The sequence below is a fragment of the Biomphalaria glabrata genome, chromosome 3 (assembly GCF_947242115.1).
Source record: "Biomphalaria glabrata chromosome 3, xgBioGlab47.1, whole genome shotgun sequence".
NCBI classification, from domain to species: Eukaryota; Metazoa; Mollusca; class Gastropoda; family Planorbidae; genus Biomphalaria; species Biomphalaria glabrata.
In genome coordinates, this window is record NC_074713.1 from 22218972 (window position 1) to 22236559 (window position 17588).

The 17588-nt window shown below is 36.2% G+C and overlaps 1 protein-coding gene and 1 long non-coding RNA gene across 3 annotated transcripts; one reads left to right on the plus strand and one right to left on the minus strand.

Moving 5' to 3' along the window:
- The first annotated feature begins 3528 nt into the window (after positions 1-3528).
- LOC106069607 (maleylacetoacetate isomerase-like) lies at positions 3529-9304 on the plus strand. 2 transcript variants are annotated; one of them, XM_013229311.2, is made up of 8 exons: positions 3529-3605; positions 5360-5411; positions 6090-6157; positions 6289-6369; positions 7559-7636; positions 8267-8390; positions 8510-8612; positions 8757-9304. In XM_013229311.2, exons 1-8 carry the CDS (start codon positions 3594-3596, stop codon positions 8884-8886), a joined length of 648 nt encoding a protein of 215 aa, XP_013084765.2. In that variant the 5' UTR covers positions 3529-3593; the 3' UTR covers positions 8887-9304. The 2 variants fall into 2 exon arrangements, with proteins under 2 accessions (XP_013084765.2, XP_013084764.2); XM_013229310.2 differs by lacking the exon at positions 3529-3605 and adding an exon at positions 4730-4774.
- On the minus strand, positions 3810-10311 carry LOC129925190 (uncharacterized). The gene is made up of 3 exons (XR_008776979.1): positions 10029-10311; positions 6417-6505; positions 3810-3985 (listed from the first exon to the last, which is right to left on the minus strand). It is a non-coding gene; the product is annotated as an uncharacterized LOC129925190 (long non-coding RNA).
- Between the last annotated feature and the right edge of the window lie 7277 nt (positions 10312-17588).

The following is a 17588-nucleotide window of genomic DNA, read 5'->3' on the forward strand; positions in this document are numbered from 1 at the left end:
CACAGACGGCGCTCCAATCCCCAGCGTCTCCGTCACCACTGTTTGTGCAACAACAGTCTTGACCACGCAACTTCTTTACCAACGAGTCTACAGGCAACTGCTCCTTTACCAACGAGTCTACTCCTTCTTTCACTTGAGACACCATTTAATCTACCTTGTTCCCCATAATGTTAATTTGTTCAAACAATGCATCAATACCTACATTTATCTTGCCAATAAGCTCATAAATCTCCGGTTTAATTTCAAATAGGTAGGTCTCCGGACTCGTGTGGAGTTTTTGATCTCCCATCGAGCGCCTCCCCAGGTGGCGGATAGGGGAATGCCCTCCAGATATGGTGGGTACCGGGGAAATAAAATACCCGGGGTGGACCAAAATCAAACCTGCTGCCTTGCAGGAAGTGGAGGGATCCACAAAGGCTAGGGCACCTTACCCGAAAATAAAGGCAGCTATCCAGAGAGCTGAAAGGGGCAGCCCTCCAGATGGTTATGCACAGGGCTAACAACTCTGTCATATAAAAAATACTGTTACGAAAGCTAATACACACAAGAAAACCCGGACAGATCTCAACGGAAAACGACCTAGGCCTGGAAAAGGACATGATTTTTGTTTTGCGACATGGAACGTGCTAAGCCTTTATAGAGCAGGTGCGCTAGCCCAACTTACTGAAGTGTTAAAGAAATATAGGATATCCCTTGTAGCCCTACAGGAAATCAGGTGGAAAGACTCGGACATTCTCAGAACCAAGGAGTATACTATATTTTATAGTGGTGGAAGCACTAACAACTTAGGTACAGGTTTTGCTGTTAAAAAGGAAATGGTAGGTAATGTCATTGGATTTAAACCTGAAAGTGATAGACTCTGCTCACTACGTTTGAAAGGAAAATTCTTCAACATATCATTTATCAATGTTCATGCCCCTACTGAAGATGCAGATGATAACACAAAAGAAGCCTTCTATGATGGACTGGAAAGAATTTATGATGAAGCGCCAAAGCATGACATCAAAATAGTCCTAGGAGATTTCAATGCAAAAAATGGAAAGGAACCAGCATTCAGACCAATAATTGGCAAAGAAAGTTTACATGAAGAGACCAACAATAATGGCATAAGATTAGTGGATTTTGCATCAGGAAAAGGAATGTCTATCAGCAGCACAAAATTACAACATAAGAATATTCACAAGGTAACCTGGATCTCACCTGATGGCAACACCCAGAATCAAATAGATCATATACTCATTGATAAGAGACATGGATCAGACATACTAGATGTAAGAAGTTTCAGAGGAGCTAATGCTGACTCAGACCACCTACTAGTAAAAGCTAAATTTAGACAAAGAATAAGTACCATACACAATTACCAAAGAAAGAGAGCACAGCAATATGATAGTCAAAAACTCACAAAGGATCCACTTGTTGCAGAAACTTATAGAATGGCACTCCAAACACAACTGACAACATTAGAAAAGGACTGCGAAAATAACATAAATGAGCATTCGGAAATAATAAAGCATGCTATCAAAAGAACAGCAGAAGAGGTAGTTGGATTTAAACAAAAGAACGAGAAAATAGGGTGGTATGATGATGAATGCAGACAAACTATAGAAGAGAAGAACAATGCCCGAATGATAATGCTACAGAGAGAAACCAGGAACACTAGACAGCAATACAATGAAGCAAGAAGAAGGGCCACAAAAGTTGTAAGAAAGAAAAAACGGAAATGGGAAAAGTCCAAGATTACTCAAATTGAGGAACTAGCAAAGGAGGGAGACATGAGAGGAATGTATATGAAAATTAAAGATGAAAAGAACGGATTTCAAGCTAGATCACACATGTGTGAGAACAAAGATGGTCAGCTTATTACAGAAAACAGCAGGGTCATTGAGAGATGGGCTGAATACTTTGAGGAGATCCTAAATACCACTGAAGATGGAGACAATGGAGAATATGAACTGCCGCATGGGGGACCAGATCCCTTAGTGAACCCTCCAACACTCATTGAAACATCAGAAATAATTAGGACCATGAAGAATCACAAAGCACCAGGAGAGGACCAAATCACAGCAGAACTAATTAAATATGGAGGGAAAGACTTACATTCCCAAATACACAGACTAATATCAAGAATTTGGGAAGAAGAAGTAATACCAAAAGAATGGGAAACGGCTCTTATAACCCCAATACACAAAAAAGGATCCAAGTTAAAGTGCTGTAATTACAGAGGAATCTCTCTACTAAATGTGACTTATAAGATACTGTCTAGGCTTATAACTAAGAGACTTGGAAAATATTCAGAAGAAATCTTAGGTGACTACCAATGTGGTTTCAGACCCAACAAATCCACAACCGACCACATCTTCACACTAAGATGTATACTAGAAAAATGCCATGAATACAACATACCAATCCACCAACTCTTTATAGACTATAAAATGGCTTATGACAGTATCAGAAGGAAATACCTATATGACACACTACAGGATTTTGGAATACCCAATAAGCTGACAAGACTTATACATATGACATTAAACAACTCAAAAAGCAAAGTCATAATACAAGGAGAACACTCACGGGAATTTAGGATTAAACGAGGATTAAGACAAGGAGACGCACTTTCCTGCATGCTTTTCAATTTAACACTGGAGAGAGTTATAAGAAATATACACATAAACACAAGGGGAACTATTACTAACTACTTCAGGAGAGAAAACATGGGTCCACAACCAACAGAGGGGCGAAAATCGTATACAGGCAAAAACCAAAAGGCAGGCGACCCAAAGGCAGACCCGAATGCGATGGATAGATGACGTGGAAGCAGATCTGAAGCAGCTTGGGGTTAGGGCGTGGAGACGAAAGGCCCAGGAGAGATCTGAATGGAAGGATGTGCTAAAGCAGGCCAGAGCCCTCCATGGGCTGTAGCGCCACTGGGATGGATGGATGGATGCTAAGTGTTGTTACTAAACTGTGAGCGATATTCGACGCGGTAATTTTTATTTTTAAAAGTTGCATTTTGTAAAGTGCATTTTACCACTTGGATGTCGCAACTATCTACAAACTAAAATACAAACAAATAAAAGCATACACACAGTTTGTACAAAATCATAGAAATATGCATATTCTATGATATAGGCCTACACCCTACATAGATATCAACTCAAACGAGACTACAATTTGCACTGCTTTGTGCAGTAGTAGCCTATTTTTTTAAAATCCAAAACTGTATGGGCGACATCGTTCCTACCATTGATAATATCCATCTTATTGCTATCTTCGCTTTCATTGTTATAGCTAGTTTACTAGTAGGCCTTATGCTGAGGCGAGGTTTGAACCAATAAAATTCTGTTATATAGATCTAGTCGTTTCACTAACGAAGGAGGCTATTATATATAAAATAGACCTATATATAGATCTAAATATCCTAATCGTATTTGTGTTAAGGCGTGTAGGTCAATTTTTTTTACACGAAGGAATGTTTGATTTATAAAATATTTTTTTTTAATAAATTAATAGAAAAAAAAAGTTGAACGAAACATTTCTAGATCTATAGGTAGACTAAATAGGCGAATTTATTTTTCCATGACCATAATTAAAAAATGGCAGAAAAGGTTTCATAATTTCATTTGTTTCTAGTCTATAAGGTCTAGATCTAGTAGATCAAATAGATCTAGATCTATATTCAAACTATTTACATTTAGAGCATAGATACCTCACCTACTTTACCTATATCTTAGTCAAAGTTAGTCTGTTGGACCGCTGTGGCACCAAGATTGTAGATTCGTGATTCGTCGACCGTCTTTCTCCATGTCCATTTCGATTCCTCAGTGACGGCAGTCCTGTCTTTTACTTTTGCCTCTTGTTGGCAGGCCCGTCCATTCTTTTATGTTGTCCTCCCATCGATTTCTCTGTCTGCCTCTTCATCTTTTTCCTGGTACTGTTCCCTGAAGGAAGGTCTTTGCGAGCCCCGAAGATCTTGTAATATGGCAACCTTTGCAAAAATTTTCAAGCCTACTATAGCTCTAAATCTAGATCTATATAATCTTTTATGGTCGGACATGAACTACAGATTTGCCTATTCTAGATCTAGTTACAATAATTATAATAGCATATCTTTACAACTGTACTTCAGTGGAAGCACTACTTGTTAAGTTACTACACTTAATAATATTCTAATAATAGACGTAATCATCTTCTTTTTTGAAGTAACGTCTGTATTATATAAGATTTAGACTTAGATCTAGAAGACGATATGCACAATTTTCTTGAACATTAATTTATTAAACTCTTGAATCAATAATGCATGGGCGCCAGCATGGTGATGCACTTGCACCTGCTGGATTCTGACTAAATCTACATCTACGTAATAAAAACAAACAGATCTTGAAGATGTATTTCATTATAAAATGTAAAACATCAAATTGGCTAAAATGTGACTACTCAGAATTCAGAGCACGTACATGGTGGGTCATCAATTCCTGATACGCCTAGGCTAATCTACTACTACACTAACCAGTGGAAACACTACTTGTTCAGTTGCTAGTTAAAAGATAATTGATTTGATGGTGCAAAAAAATGGCTAGAATTTGGCTACTTAGAATCCAGGGGGGTGCAAGTGCACCCACCTGTAGGCGCCCATGCCTAGGATCATTCTATACCATCTCAATTCCATTGCTCTGATCCTCCTCTCTAGCTCTGCATTCATGATTCAGCCTAGACTCACAGTCAAAAGTATATAAAAAATGTGGCCATGACCAGGGAGCACATCAGTCTGATTTTGGTGCTGAGGGCTAAGCCTTTGTCTATATTAATATATTATTATAAGTTTTGTACATTTTATATTGTGTTTATCTCTGTGATTTCAAATTGGTTCCATCTTTGGATTTAGATTCTTTATAAACTTTATTGAGGGATTGAGTTTGAAAAGATTAAACTTTAATCAACTTGCTTCAGGGATTTGCAGGTGTTTGCTGTTATATTGAGGGATAATAATACACATAACAAATATTTCAACTATCAAAGAAAAAGAAAAGCTACACTTACTCTGTTTCAGATTATTTTTTTCCCCACCTTCTTTTCTCCACAATTATAATGTCTTCTATGTTACATGTGATGTTTAATCTTTTTTTAAAGAGACTTCTTGTTTTGTTGCATATAGTTTGCTGGTTAAAATATATTTTAGAACAGAGGCTTTTAAAGTGTTGATCTTTATCAGATTATAAATATATTGCAGTCATGACATTATACTAGAAGCAAATTTATTTTGGTATTATGTAATACTGCATTATGCCTTTAGATTTAAAAAAAAAATATTTCTTCTTATTTTCACATTTTAATTATTAGTATATGATATTTTTAATTGTAGGTAATTCTATACAGCTATTTTAGAAGTTCTGCTTCATGGCGAGTGAGAATAGGTATTTCATTTACTCAGATATTTTAATCTTTAACTAAATAGATTGTTAGTCAGACCTGATTGTACAATTACGAGATACTTATTTAAAATTGTTATTATTAACTGCATAGACTTTTTATGTATATTGAGTTCATTTCCTGGTGCCACTTATTTACGAAAGTTATTAAATTGTGTCATAAGCAGGTTTAAAATATTTTGGCTCACATCTCTATTCTACTCTCAATATTATATTAAATAAAATTTAATTTTATCTGTCATGCAGGGAGACCTGCTCTGTTTTGTGTTGTCTGTCTCTTTCATGTACATATCTTTAAAATTTAAAAAAATGCATTGAAAACTATTTTTCTTGTCTTCATGGTGCTCAAAATAGGTGCAAAAAACAGTTATGATATTCCAAATATGGACATTTCTAAAAAAAAAAAAAAGTGAGGCACTTCATAGAATAATGTCTTTTGGAAAATAATGTTTTACAGCACTGGTACACAAATGTTTTTTTTAACCAAGTTAGTGATTGTAAATATATTGTCTTTTTCTAAAATGTCTATGAAATTTTCAATCAGCTATTTATAGTCTGTACAACTAAGAGTTTGAGCTCTTCATGCCTCGGTTTAAATGGTAAACATTATTAGCCTACTTTTACTATAAGTTATAGCTAAGTGTGGCTATTTTTTTGTAACAGCTTTAGCGATAAAAGACATAAACTATGAATATAAAGCTGTGCACCTTGTAAAGGATGGAGGCCAACAGGTAATTATGAAAAGAAAAGGTAATTAATTTGAACCTTAGTAGGGAAATATTCAGTCACTTTGTTTCAATTTTTGTTTTAATAATGTATTTACATCTTAAGTCTACAAAAAAAAAATTATTATTACTATTAGCATTCTGAAGAATACAAGCGTTTAAATCCCATGGAGCAAGTCCCAACTCTTGTTATTGATGGTCACACTTTAACTCAATCTGTAAGTATACATAAAATTTACACAGGGGTTTTATAAGTTAAACTTACACTGAATAGACTCACAGGTAACTTGTATGTAGGGGCTTCTTACTCTTCTTGCCAACTTTTCGCTGTTGAGCTGCAGGCTCCTTTGCAGTCTGTACCAAGGAAAAATAAGAGTGCTATTTTTTTTAAGCTGTTCCACACTGAAAGAGTGTTGGTTATATAGGGTTGTTGTGGTAATACAGTCTGCCTAAAGTGAATTAAATTAAATTTTAATTAAATTTGGAACATTCAAAGAGAGTGAAATTCACAGTTTCATATGGGTGGATGCTGTGTCTACAAATTGGTGAGTGTGTGGGATTTATTCTGTTGGGGTGAAAAGTTAAAAGTGTATGTCCTGTTCTTAGTTGGAATAATGTAGATTGCTCTTTGCAGGGTTGGAAATTGATGCTGTCCATTTTTATTGCTGTGTTGTTGTTTTTTAAATGGCTTGGCCTGTGCTTCCTTTTGCTGATTGGTTGAGTCATTCTTCTATGTAATTGCTAGCTAACATTGACTTGAGAGTGTAGTATTTACAGGCCAAATTCCACCTTCATTTTCTTTTCTGTGTATAAATTTGTAAATTGAGACCAAAATGTTTTTTTTTTTTACAGTTCCTCTTTTCAGCTTGCAACTTCCTCAGGTGGAAAAACCGGGATACGTGGATCTCAAAAATGGCTCTTATGATTTTCCTAGAAATTTGACAGTTGATGTATATCTTTAGGAAAAAAATTACTAGCTAATTGGCCACACTGGAAAACTCTTTTTTGACCATTATAGTTTTAAAAAATATCTTCTAAAATTAAACTTGGTCTTGACAATCTTTATCTTGAAAAGACACATCACCTGGTATTTCCGCATGTATGCCCTATTCATTAAAGAGCTAAATATGTCCAGGATGTCACAATATCTTTTAAGCCTGGATATATAGGCATTTGCTTAATTAAGCAGGATTTTTTTTCTTAGTGAGGGGTAATGAGGGCGGAATAAAAATGTTCCTTTTTTTTTTTAAAACTATCATTCATTAGTTATTAATTGTAAAATAATCGCACTTAAAAAAAAAGTGTCATCAGATTCGTAAAAGAGGAATTGCCTTTTAGAAAAAGATTTTTAAATAATGTTACTTGTTTTAATAATGTTTCAATGAAAGTAACTTGGTTTGTTTTCAGCTGCCTATAATTGAATATCTGGAAGAGAGGAACCCAGAGCCTCCACTTCTTCCAAAAGACAGTTTTGGTAGAGCTCAGGTACTATTTTTTATTTCAATAAATAAGATAATTACCCCCTTGACTAGGCAGGAGAGGAAAGTAGGTGGAGTTGAGACCATCATAATAACAGTCAGAAAATCATCTCACACAGCCAGGCTGAAATTTGTCTTTCTTTGCCTAATTAATTAAAAATATTTTTGGTAAAAATGTTTAATAGGCTTATTAGTGTGAATAATTCTTGACGTCGCCCAACCATGTGGGACACCACGCACCCACGCCGACTCTCTAACCCTCTTGGTTTGCTAACAGGTATCTCATTTCTGCCGTCTTTGTTTTGTCCCCGTAGGCTTCTCTGACCTGCCTTCTTCGCTTTGCTAACGGGTCTGTCTCATTGCTCCTGTCTTTTTTGTCCCCAAAGCTTTGTTTTGATTTTGCCTCTCCGTATTGCCCTTCGTTTCCATTTGGACAACTGTATCTTTCAGGAAGTGTTCACTTGTCACTAAATAACGGTATATGCTACGCTGCGGGTCGGTTATTTTAACAGGCACGTCATGGCCTAAAATGTGCAGATATGCCAAAAAACTTGAAGCTCAAACTCGTCTCTTTTAATGTTATTTATGCAGAAAACATTTTTAAAAATATTTCACAAAATATGTTTATACTGTACAGGTCAGGGCGTTGTCTGAACTGATAAACAGTGGCATACAACCACTTCAAAATAGTACTGTATTAGAGAAGGTTGGCGATGGAAAGGAAGAATGGGCTAGGTCCTTTATTGTTAAAGGCTTTCAAGGTAATACTAATCAAAATTTCACATTTTTATTTGCATATTTAAATGTTTCTTGAAAAACAAATAGTAGAAGGTTGAATCAGAAGGTTGAATCAGTTATGTTTTTTTTTTTAAATCTTTAGCTTTGGAGACACTTTTGAAACAAACATCTGGCAAATACAGTTATGGTGACACTGTAACAATGGCTGATCTTTGCCTGGTTCCTCAAATGTTTGCTGCTAAAAGGTAAAGCTTTTATATATTTATGAATGTACTAAATTCATACCATTAATGTCAACATGCTACTAATAAATATGACTTATTGTTTTTACTGATGACATATATTATTATATATGATTTTATCTACTAAATGATGTACATGCATTTCAGATTTAAAGTTGATCTGGAACCATTTCCCACTATTTGTAGAGTGCATGATGCCCTAGCAGAGCTCTCAGCATTCAAAGCAGCTGATGCATCAAACCAGCCAGATACACCAGATGAGTTGAGATCTACATAAATTTATTCCATTTATTAAGTATTACATCACCTTCCTTCTACATTCCAGTATAAGCAATGTGATTAAAAGTTTATGTCAAGGGTTTTAAGTCAAAGTTGATTTAAAATCCATGAAATGTGAAAACTAGTGTTCAACAAACAACATATTCTTGCTATGAACTGTGCTTAGTTGATATTGATTTTTTTGTTAGCATTATATTTTGTTGAAATTGTTTTCTGGGAGATCTATATATAAACATTTACATATTGCATTTAATATTTTTTTATATGTTATTTATAATTAATAACACAATTAAATGCATTTATGAGCCGATTACATGAAAAGTTTGTTTTTAAAAGAATACCAGAATGTGATTATAATAAAAATATACCAATTAAGATGAATTATTCTAGAAATAAATGTTGCTGAATATTACAAAGCAGAAGCATTTATTTTTTTTTATACATAAGGTACTGTAAAATGTAAAGAAATAGCAGAATTGCGATAGAATGGATAAGATTTTTAAAAAAATAAGTTGGTGAAAATATTTTTCAAAATAGTGTTGTTGTTTTTTTGTTGTTGCTTAAAATATATTCCAGCTTCACAATTATGTGCAATTAAAAGAACTCTCTCTTTTTATAATTTATAAAATTTAAAAGAAGTTATGTTAGTTGTTAGGTGATATATAAGTCAAGAATACTATTCCAGGTATTAAAAATCAACATATCTTCCCTCCCCAGATCTTTCAGACCATTTGTGCTTTAAACTTAATACACAATTATTTATATTCAATAGCCCTAAATTGACACAAAGACCCTCAGATTTTGAACTTTGCAATTCTTTTTTTTTTTCTATTATTCAGCTATTGCATTTCAAAGTTACTCAATAATCAATATAAAATGGTGAAAAATGTATTTCTGTATTTAACAAAAGCCAAAGTCACTTTGATATATCCCAATTTGTTGAACCTGCTGAGAAAAGCTTTCTTCATATTTAACAGTGATGTTCTGAGAAAATAAATACCAATGTTACAATTATTTTCTCAACACTATCACAATAGGTAGGAAAGAATTATTTTTTTTTCGAAATTTTCATCAGAAAGCAATTGACTAAAATTACGTACTTCTACATTGAAAATATAAGTGTTTTTCCTTGTTACTTACTATTAAGATGATATAGATGAGAATGAACATCCACCATGAAATACAATGTTTGGATCCACACATCAGTCATTACCTTGACTTCACTCCAATGCCGGCATGGTAGGATCTAACTCTAATTTAGTAACACGGTAACAGTTAACACTCCTCTCAGTAAACTCATGCAAGAATTGCCTACACTTCCACCGGGCCATCATCTCCACACTGCCCAACGGACAGAATAATGGTAAAATGATAAATATTTTTAAAAAATATGTATCTAGTAGAGATGGGAAAACGAACTCGAACCCGAACTTTTACAACTAATTGGTACGAACAGAACGAACTGAATCAAAGATTTTGCAATATTTTTTAGTAAAAAAAAAAAAAACTTGAGTTTCAGTGAGACGATTTGACAGGTATTTTTAATTTTGGATAATTCAGCTGGATCATTTTGGGTCATCTTCTTTTGTTTCACAGCTAAGGAAGCGTAACATTTAATATTTGTGCGTTAATGAAATTGGAATGTCGAAGAAACGAAAAGTAGACTGAATGTAGAAACTACCAGAAAAAGTTGGAAATATCTTTGCCTTTTTATGGAGCACGAAAATAAACTAATATTTTTTTTTATTGATATAGAGATGTTTGTTTTTAAAGAACGTAACTTTAAACAGCATAATGAAATCAAAAACATACAAATATTGCGACATTCTTAGTTTCAGCTACCAAGAAAAAAATGCTAAGAAACGCCAAGAGTTTACAAGGTTGACGAGAATATATAGGGACAAGAAAATAAGTCGGCGGTTAAGGGTTTGACATATGGTAATGCTTTAAGGGAGTTACTATCGGGTTACTATCAGTACCGCGACATGAGAGTTGGAAATTAAAATGACCCACCGGCCGACTAAAGTTTCATATCGCTGTTTATCTAATTTATAATTGAATTAAACATTATTACATGTATCTAATTTTCATCATTATCATTCCTTTGAGTCCCTCGTGGAACATAGGGCCTCAGTAAAAACACGCCACTCTTCACTGTCTCTTGCTAGTTTTTTTTTATGTATTCCCAGCTCTTTCCGGTCGTCTCGGCTTCCTCTAGTATAGGCCTACTGCGTCGCCATGTTCTTTTTGGTCTTCCTCTGCGTCTTGTTCCCTGGGGTTCCACTCTAAGGCCTGCCTAGCTCTGTTGTTGGTATCTTTTCTAAGAGTGTGACCAATCCATCTCACTTCCTCTCTAAGATCTGCACCTCTATATTTTTCTGCCCACTAATCTCCCACAGTTTGGTGTTTTCTACTTTGTCGTACCAGTGTATTTTTATGATATTTCTCAGGCATCTGTTGATGAAGGTCTGTACTTTTTTTGTTGTTGCTTCAGTTGTTCTCTGTTTCAGAACCATACAGTAGGACCGCCTTGACATGAAAGTTAAAGATTCTTATTTTAGTCTTGTTTGAGATGTGCAGAGATTTCCAGGTTGGTTTTAGCTGTGTAAATGTCTGACGCGCTAGATTTATACGACATTTGGTGTCTTCATCTGTTCCACCTTATACACTGACTACACTCCCAAGGCATGTAAAATGATCTAGGCCTACTTGAACTATGGTCTGAGAGTCCACTTCTATGTCTCCAATTTGTTTGTTGTTTACTTTAAGTACTTTTGTTATTTTGGTGGTTTATTTTGAGGCCTACTCTTTTTCCTACTTCACTTAAAGCTGTGACCTTTTCTTGCATATCATGTAGTCTGTGTGATAATAAAGCTATGTCATCGGCGAATTCCAGATCTTCCAGCTTTTGTGTGAGAGTCCATTGGATTCCTTTCCCTGAATTTGAGTAGGCTTCTTTTGTGACCCAATCCAATACTAGAAGGAACAGGAGTGGTGAAAGAAGACGTCCCTGTTTGACTCCTTTTGTGACTGGAAATTCCTCTGACAGCTTGCCACAGTGGGCTACTTGGCAGGTGAAACCATCATAAAGGTTTATAATTATTATTATTATTTTATTTGGGATCCCGTAATGCCTCATTACTGTCCAGATAGATTCTCTGTCGATACTATCGAATGCCTTTTCAAAGTCGACAAATGTTGCATAAAGAGAAGATTGCCATTCGACACATTGTTCTACAATTATTCTGAGTGTTGCTATTTGGTCAGCACAAGATCTCCCTTTTCTGAATACGGCATGTTCTTCCCTTAGGTGTTCATCGCATGCTCTTTTTATTCTGTTTAGCAGGATTCTGCTGAAAATCTTGCTTGATACTGACAACAAAGTGATGCCTCGCCATTTCTCACATTGTAATAGATCTCACTAGCGGATCCAGAACTTTGGAGTGGGGAAGCAGTGTTTCTCAACCTTCGGCGAAAAAATAAAAAAGTCATGTTGAGGCCTTTCTCTTGCAAGCTTGGGGGTCTGGAGGAGCGCTGTAAGATTCCCCAGTGGTTCGCCCCGAACCAAAAAGCATTTTCTTGCATTTTTCACTGCAGAAACGCATCCTTCTGACATGTACAGTTCATTATTTATCTTTGGGGTTCGGGGCGAAGCCCCGACGCCAAAAGCGATTTCTTGCATTCTTCACTGAAGAAACGCATTCTCCTGACAGTTATAGCTCATTATTTATCAGTGGGTTTTTTTGAAACCGTAAACCATATCCTCTTTGAATGCCCCTCCCTAATCCACCTTAGGAAGACCTTACTTCCACTACAGCCCAACATAACCAACACCCTGTACGGCAGTGCTGAACAACTGAAGAAAACAGCACTATTTTTCCTTGGCACAGTCTGCAAAAGAGCTGACAGCTCAGCAGCAATAAAGCTGGCTAGAAGAAGAAGAGAAGAAGAATCAGTGGGGTTCGCACTTTCTTGCATTCTTCACTGCAGAAACGCATTCTCCTGACATTTACAGCTCATTATTCATCAGTGGGGTTCGGGTCGAAGCCCAATCACGAAAAGCGTTTTCTTGCATTCTTCACTGAAGAAACGCATTCTCCAGACCTAAAGCTCATTATTCATCCTATTAGAAAGGACCTTTTGAATAATGTTGAAAAATATTCTAATATAAATTTGTAGGCCCTTAATACATTGCAAATAAAACCGATTTGTTCCTTGAAAAGATAAGATACCCAACATCTTTAGATAAGGCTTTGAGGATCGCCGCCGAAAAAAAAATATTCGATAAATAATATTCAATAAAATTCAAGCATAAATTGAGTGTTATAGTCCAAAACTTATTTAACTAGAAAAATATCAGATTGAGTAAAGGTTGTAAAAAGGCGACTAGGAAAAGACAGGATTCGTAGCCACCTTGAAAACCTGGAAAACACCTTGAATTTCATATTAAATTCAAGGCCTTGAAAAAGCCTTGAATTTCGTAAAAAACGGTGAAAAAACCTTGAATTTTAAAACTGGACCTTGAGTTCTTTCCCTCCCGATACCTGGTGTTTATTTTCGTTTTTTTCCCGGTTACATTGAGCTGACCAGTGACGACGCGTCTACACCGCCTTTCGCCCACTTGTGAAGCGCGACCTCGTGATTGAAAACGACCTTGGCTCAAGCAAGCATTTCACTTAGCACTATTTTCCTTTCACTGTTACGACTGAAGACGCGCTAGATCTAGTCTGTAGTGACTATTGTCTATAACTAGAGCAATTAGCAGCCTAATGTGAAGGCTAACACCCCTCCGGGCACTCCCTCGCCGAAAATCTTCTTGTTGTAACAGTAAGAGTGACTTCGCGTGGAAAGTCTGTATATCATCTTATCTTTGTGTCTTTCTGAGTATTTTTTTAGATTTTGTATTTGGAGATTATGATTCAGTGTTTAAGTATAATTGCTACCGGTACTTTACTTTTGAGTCTTCTCACGATCCATCCTTCTCATCTAGCTAGAAATAGTATCTAAATTTAGATCTAAGTTAGATCTAGTGAAGATAATTCGCGCTTAACCTGAAAACTCCGTGAATTTTAGTTAGTTTAAGGATCTAGATACAGGTACATCTAATGTCTAGATTGCTCTAGAAATACGCTAGATTCTAGATTTACGCTAAGTGAAGATAATTCTCTCACAGCCGTTAAAAGTCCGCGAAGTTTAGTGACATTGAGTTAGAACCTATAGAGTCTAGATCTACGATAGATTCAGTGAAGATAATTCGCACACAGCCGTGAAAAGTCCGCCAATTTAGTGACTTAATTAGATCTAGACTGTAGAAGCAGTGACAGCCGTGAAAAGTCCGCGAAGTTAGTGACTTAGATCTAGACTTACGGTAGATTCAGTGAAAATAATTCGCACACAGCTGTGAAAAGTCCGCGAATTTTAGGGACTAGATTTACGGTGATTCGGTGAAGATAATTCGAAAAAAGTCCGCGAATTTAATGACTTAGACTTAGATCTAGACTTAATTTACGCTAATCCAATAGAATAGAGTGAAGATAATTCTCTCACAGCTGTGAAAAGTCCGCGAATTTAGTGACTTAGATCTAGACTCTAGATTTACGGTAGATTCAGTGAAAATAATTCGCACACAGCTGTGAAAAGTCCGCGAATTTTAGGGACTAGATTTACAGTGATTCAGTGAAGATAATTCGAAAAAAGTCCGCGAATTTAGTGACTTATATTAGAGTCTAGATCTACTGTAGATTTAACGAAAATATTTCGCACACAGCTGTAGAAAAGCCCGTAGAGTTATTTTGGTTGTAATTTACTTAAAACTGATGGAAAGCAAGTCAACTGCTATAGTAAGAATGAAATATTATTTTTTACAAATTTATGTCAATTTAAGAAAATTTCCAACTTCAGATTGCGACAGTTTTAGCTGAATTACATCTCATATTTTAAAAAAAGTTATTCTTCTGTAGTGCAAGCTTATATGTGTGTGTTTTCTAATGTATTAAAAAGTTGCATTTAAATGCTTAGGAAACACTAGAGATGAATTCTTTTTTTTTTTTTTTTTTTGGAGGTATGATTTCAAATCAGCATACATTTTAATGAGGGTTTTTAAATTATATATAGCCTATATTGTTCTTTTTACATATTTATGTCATATGTATGTAAATATATATACATATATATTGCTTGCTATGGTACGATGCATACCTTGAAAATCTAAAACTCTACCTTGAAAACCTGGAAAATACCTGGAAAATCATTCATGAAATTGGCTATGAACCCTGAAAAGATTATCTGGGTTTAGAGCTCATCTCAATCGTGACTCTTATACAGAAAAATTTCGTTTGAATTAAAACGTTTCCAAAGCAAAGTCTTTCTTAAAATAATTAAGATAAATTTATGTGAAATTACATAAACTCTGTCTGGAAAGGGGAGGGGGCGATAGAGTGAAAATGATTAATCCTCACTCCTTTTTATAATTTCTGCTAATGGTTGCATTTGACATTAAATAATAGGGTTGGGGCGACTCGATATAAGAATATAATTGTATAGCATGTATAAATTATATTAGTGACAGATTTTTTTTATTTTGTAATTTCTTAACTATAATACAAAAAGAAAAAGTATTGGTTTGTCCCATGGGGGGGGGGGGGGAGGTGATTGCATGTATCGCCCCTCCCACCTAGTACAACCCTTTTTTCATTTTATATTTACTAATGATAAAATTTGAGATTAGAGTGTGGTGCGACATAATATAGTGATTTCTCCATAAAAATAGGACCGCCCCACCCCACTCAGAGGGCTAAAGTGGGGAGGGCAGTAAATGCAACCGCCCCACCCCACCGAATCGGCAAAAATACCTGAAGGAGAGCGACATGATATAAAATTTATATATTACTTCAACAAATTTTGTTCACAAACTATGATTTCTCCGAAAAGTAGGACCGCCGCCCCCCCCCCCCACTCAAAGGTTTTGGGTGGGAAGGGCAGTAGAGGTATTCGATCCCCACCCCATCGGCCAGCAGGGGAACGACATAATATAAAGATCAGTTAAAATACCAATAACACGTTTTAATCATATAGATATCCAATTGATTCTGTTAGCAAGCTGTGATTTCTACATATAAATTGGACCGCCCCCCTCACTCGAAAGTTTATGGGGGGGGGGGGCGGAATTAATGCCATCACCCCTCCCGACCCCACCATATCGACCAACATACTAGAAGGGGGGGGGGCGAAATAATCTAAAAATAGGTTTAAATATAAATAATTAGTATATATTATTAACATTAGTAATAAATTCTTATACAAATTGTGTGAATTCTATACTAAAATCGTCCGCACCCCCCCCCCCCCACTTCGGGGGGGGGGCGAGGTGGGGGTCGCCCCTACCGCGCCCCCCCCCCCCTGAATCCGCCAGTGGACTCCACTCTTGGTAGTTTTATTAACAAGCCCTTTTTCCTCATCGCCTGGAGGTGTTTCTGTTAACCAAATTTTGTTGAATAGTTTGTGCAGTAGGTCAATTATTTCACTTCCTCCTTCTTTTAGGACTTTGGGTGGTATGTTGTCAATAACAGCAGCTTTAAAATTACCTGTCTTCCTTTGTTTGAGTGCATTCCTTATTTCTTCTTTTGTTATTTCTTCCATGTTTATGTCTAGTGCTGGTCCTACATTTAGATCTGGTGGATTTAGTGGTTTGGGTCTATTAAGCACTTCTAGAAAATATTCTTTCCATCTTTCAAGCTGTTCATTTATTGAAGAAAGTAGTTTTCCATATTTGTCTCGGACTGGAACATTGCAATTAGCTTTTTTGGTACTAAGAAGTTTTATATCTCATTTACCTGCTGCTTCTTCTACCCTTTCAGCGAGATTATTGTAAAATGGCAGGCACTCAACGAAAGACAGGTCGGCAACAGTAAACGATGTATTTATTTAGTATAACTAGCACAGCATCAACAAATAGAAATAGTTACTAGTTAGACTTGGACGTCTGCTATAAAGTCACAGGGAGTAATATGTCCAAGTTCTAAGAGTCCTACTTTATACCAGAACACAGAACAGACCATCGACACACTTCCCAGTGTCGCTCCAGGTCTCCCACACAGTTTCCTAGTATCACACAGGACAGCACTCAGCACCAGACTGTTCAGACTCCCACGACTTTTAGCCGGCTCACAACAGTCCTTCTTCCTGTCTCTCTATATGTCGTTCACTAGTCGTGTTCAGTAGTGCTCAGATGCGCACCATTAGTGTAGCGCGGGAGCGGGGTTACAACAATATTTAAAAGTTAGGCTATCCATCACTGAGTACCGACACCTATTTTTTTTTACATAAAAAAGCACTGTATATACATATTTTAACGTATATTAACGTATTGTTGTAACCCTGCCTTGCATCAGTGCTTGAGGTGCGCACTAGCGCACTAGTGAACGTAAACAGGAAGACACTAGGAGAGAAAGAAGCACAGTGCATCAGGGATTGTGAAGAGTCTGAATGCTTGGAAACTAAGAAGCCAACTTTTGTGCTGCCTGAAGGTTGTAGAAAGGGACCTGGAGCGAAGCGGGGAAGGCTGTCGTTGGTCCACATTCGGGTTGCTGTCTAAAGGACTGGTAAATTAGTAGCAAGACTCTGAGGAAGTTGAAGGATGTTATGTGTTTGTCCTAGTGAATAAACACCTGTCTTTATTTCCTGTTAAACTGTGTTGAGTAG

Bases quoted from the DNA above. Each gene is read 5' to 3' on its own strand.
- LOC106069607 (XM_013229310.2), top strand. From the start codon at position 4,745: ATGACCAGGGAGCACATCAGTCTGATTTTG. The intron at 8,391-8,509 runs GTAATACTAATC...TTAAATCTTTAG, and splicing joins TATTGTTAAAGGCTTTCAAG to CTTTGGAGACACTTTTGAAA. The intron at 8,613-8,756 runs GTAAAGCTTTTA...CATGCATTTCAG, and splicing joins CAAATGTTTGCTGCTAAAAG to ATTTAAAGTTGATCTGGAAC.